This window comes from Chaetura pelagica, unplaced genomic scaffold (assembly GCF_000747805.2).
Source record: "Chaetura pelagica isolate M959 unplaced genomic scaffold, ChaPel_1.0 scaffold316, whole genome shotgun sequence".
NCBI lineage: Eukaryota > Metazoa > Chordata > Aves > Apodiformes > Apodidae > Chaetura > Chaetura pelagica.
The window spans coordinates 175,966-177,313 of NW_009953497.1; the positions used below are offsets into that span (position 1 = coordinate 175,966).

Sequence of the window (1,348 nt, forward strand, 5' to 3'; positions counted from 1 at the left end):
TTCAGCAGTGAACACGTAACCAGAACACACCAAATGAGCTCCTAGGAAGCCCAAATGAAAAGGATGATGCACTGGTCCAGTCAAGCCCTCGGCCAGAGATTTCACTGAAAGCCCAAATACACTGGAGCTCCAGGGACCTCCCTGCTACTCTGAAGGTCAGAGTCCAGCTCCCCAACTCAGGCTGCCTGCTACTCAACCACAAGACCAGCAGCCCACTCGGTCCAGCTCCTCCGCACCTACCGTAGAGCAGCCCCCTCCGCATGCGGCCCATGCCCTGCTCCAGCTCCCGGTCCCGCTGCCTCATGACCCGCTCCGCAGCCTCTCGCTGGCTGGCTGTCAGCTCCTCCACGTCTTCATCATCCAGGGCCAGGCCCTCTGCTTCATAGACATCCAGCTCAGGGATGGGGCGGTAGTCCCTAGCACACACAGAGCATTCCATCAGGCCAGGACCTAGAAAGCATTTCTCCAGCCCTTCTCTAGCCACTGCCAGGGAGGTGTCAGGACAGCTGTTCTGCAGCAAGACTGAAGGTGTTGAGCAGGAAGGCACTCCACAACGAAGATGCCCTGCAGTACAAAGGGGTCCAGCACCACAGTTATGAACACCAGCACTTCAGCCTTTGTGTTGTAAGGTTCACCAGCTCCCTGGCAGGCCTGGCCGAGTAAAGAGCATTAACATTTACACCTGCAGGAGAAAGGAGCTGGGCTGGATGTTCATCACGCACCCACGGAGATCCTGCTTTACCTGCACTGGACCACAACAGCACTTTGCTCCCAGCTTGTTCATTTCTTCCAGAATTTAAAGGACAGAATGCCCTGACCTTTCTCCACTGTCCAGCAGCTCTCCAGCCCCATCACCCCAGCTACCAGCACAGCAGAGGGATCTCATCCTGGCTGAGGGTTCCCCCTCCAATGCACTGACATCCCTTTAACAACCCCCCCCAGACACAAGACCCCAAAAGCTGGCTCCAACCGGCTTCCTTACCTTTCCATCCCCTCCCCGATGAGCTCTTCTCCTTCTTCCTCCTCCTCCTCGGGGAGCCCCTCGGTTCCCAGGAGCCCTTCGGACTCATCCTCGAAGGGGGGCAGGTCCCGGCCGGGGCTGGACGTGAAGGCATCGCCCCGGCGTGAGCTGCGGAGGGGGCTGGTGATCGCTGCCTGCGACTCGGAGGAGTCCTGCGGGGACAGGGGGGACAGGCTGAGCCCAGGACACCCCCCTCACGGCCCGGTGCGGGTGCGGGAGGGGAGTCACTGCTTCCAGGAGTCTCTGCAACGGGGGCGGCGGTCAGAAGGGAGACGTGGAGCAGCCATAAGTCCTCTCTCCCCATAGAGGAAAGATTAAAGCCGTTAG

The 1,348-nt window shown here is 59.5% G+C and overlaps 1 protein-coding gene across 1 annotated transcript in view; it reads right to left on the reverse strand.

Annotated features, from left to right (window-relative positions):
- MCM2 (minichromosome maintenance complex component 2) overlaps positions 1-1,348 on the reverse strand; it is a 12,820-nt gene that overhangs the window by 10,573 nt on the left and 899 nt on the right. Inside the window, exons 2-3 of the mRNA XM_009999302.1 lie at positions 983-1,173; positions 241-416 (exon numbers count right to left, since the gene is read on the reverse strand). Of these exons, the coding sequence (XP_009997604.1) occupies positions 241-416; positions 983-1,173 (367 nt within the window). The remainder of the gene's footprint in view (positions 1-240; positions 417-982; positions 1,174-1,348) is intronic.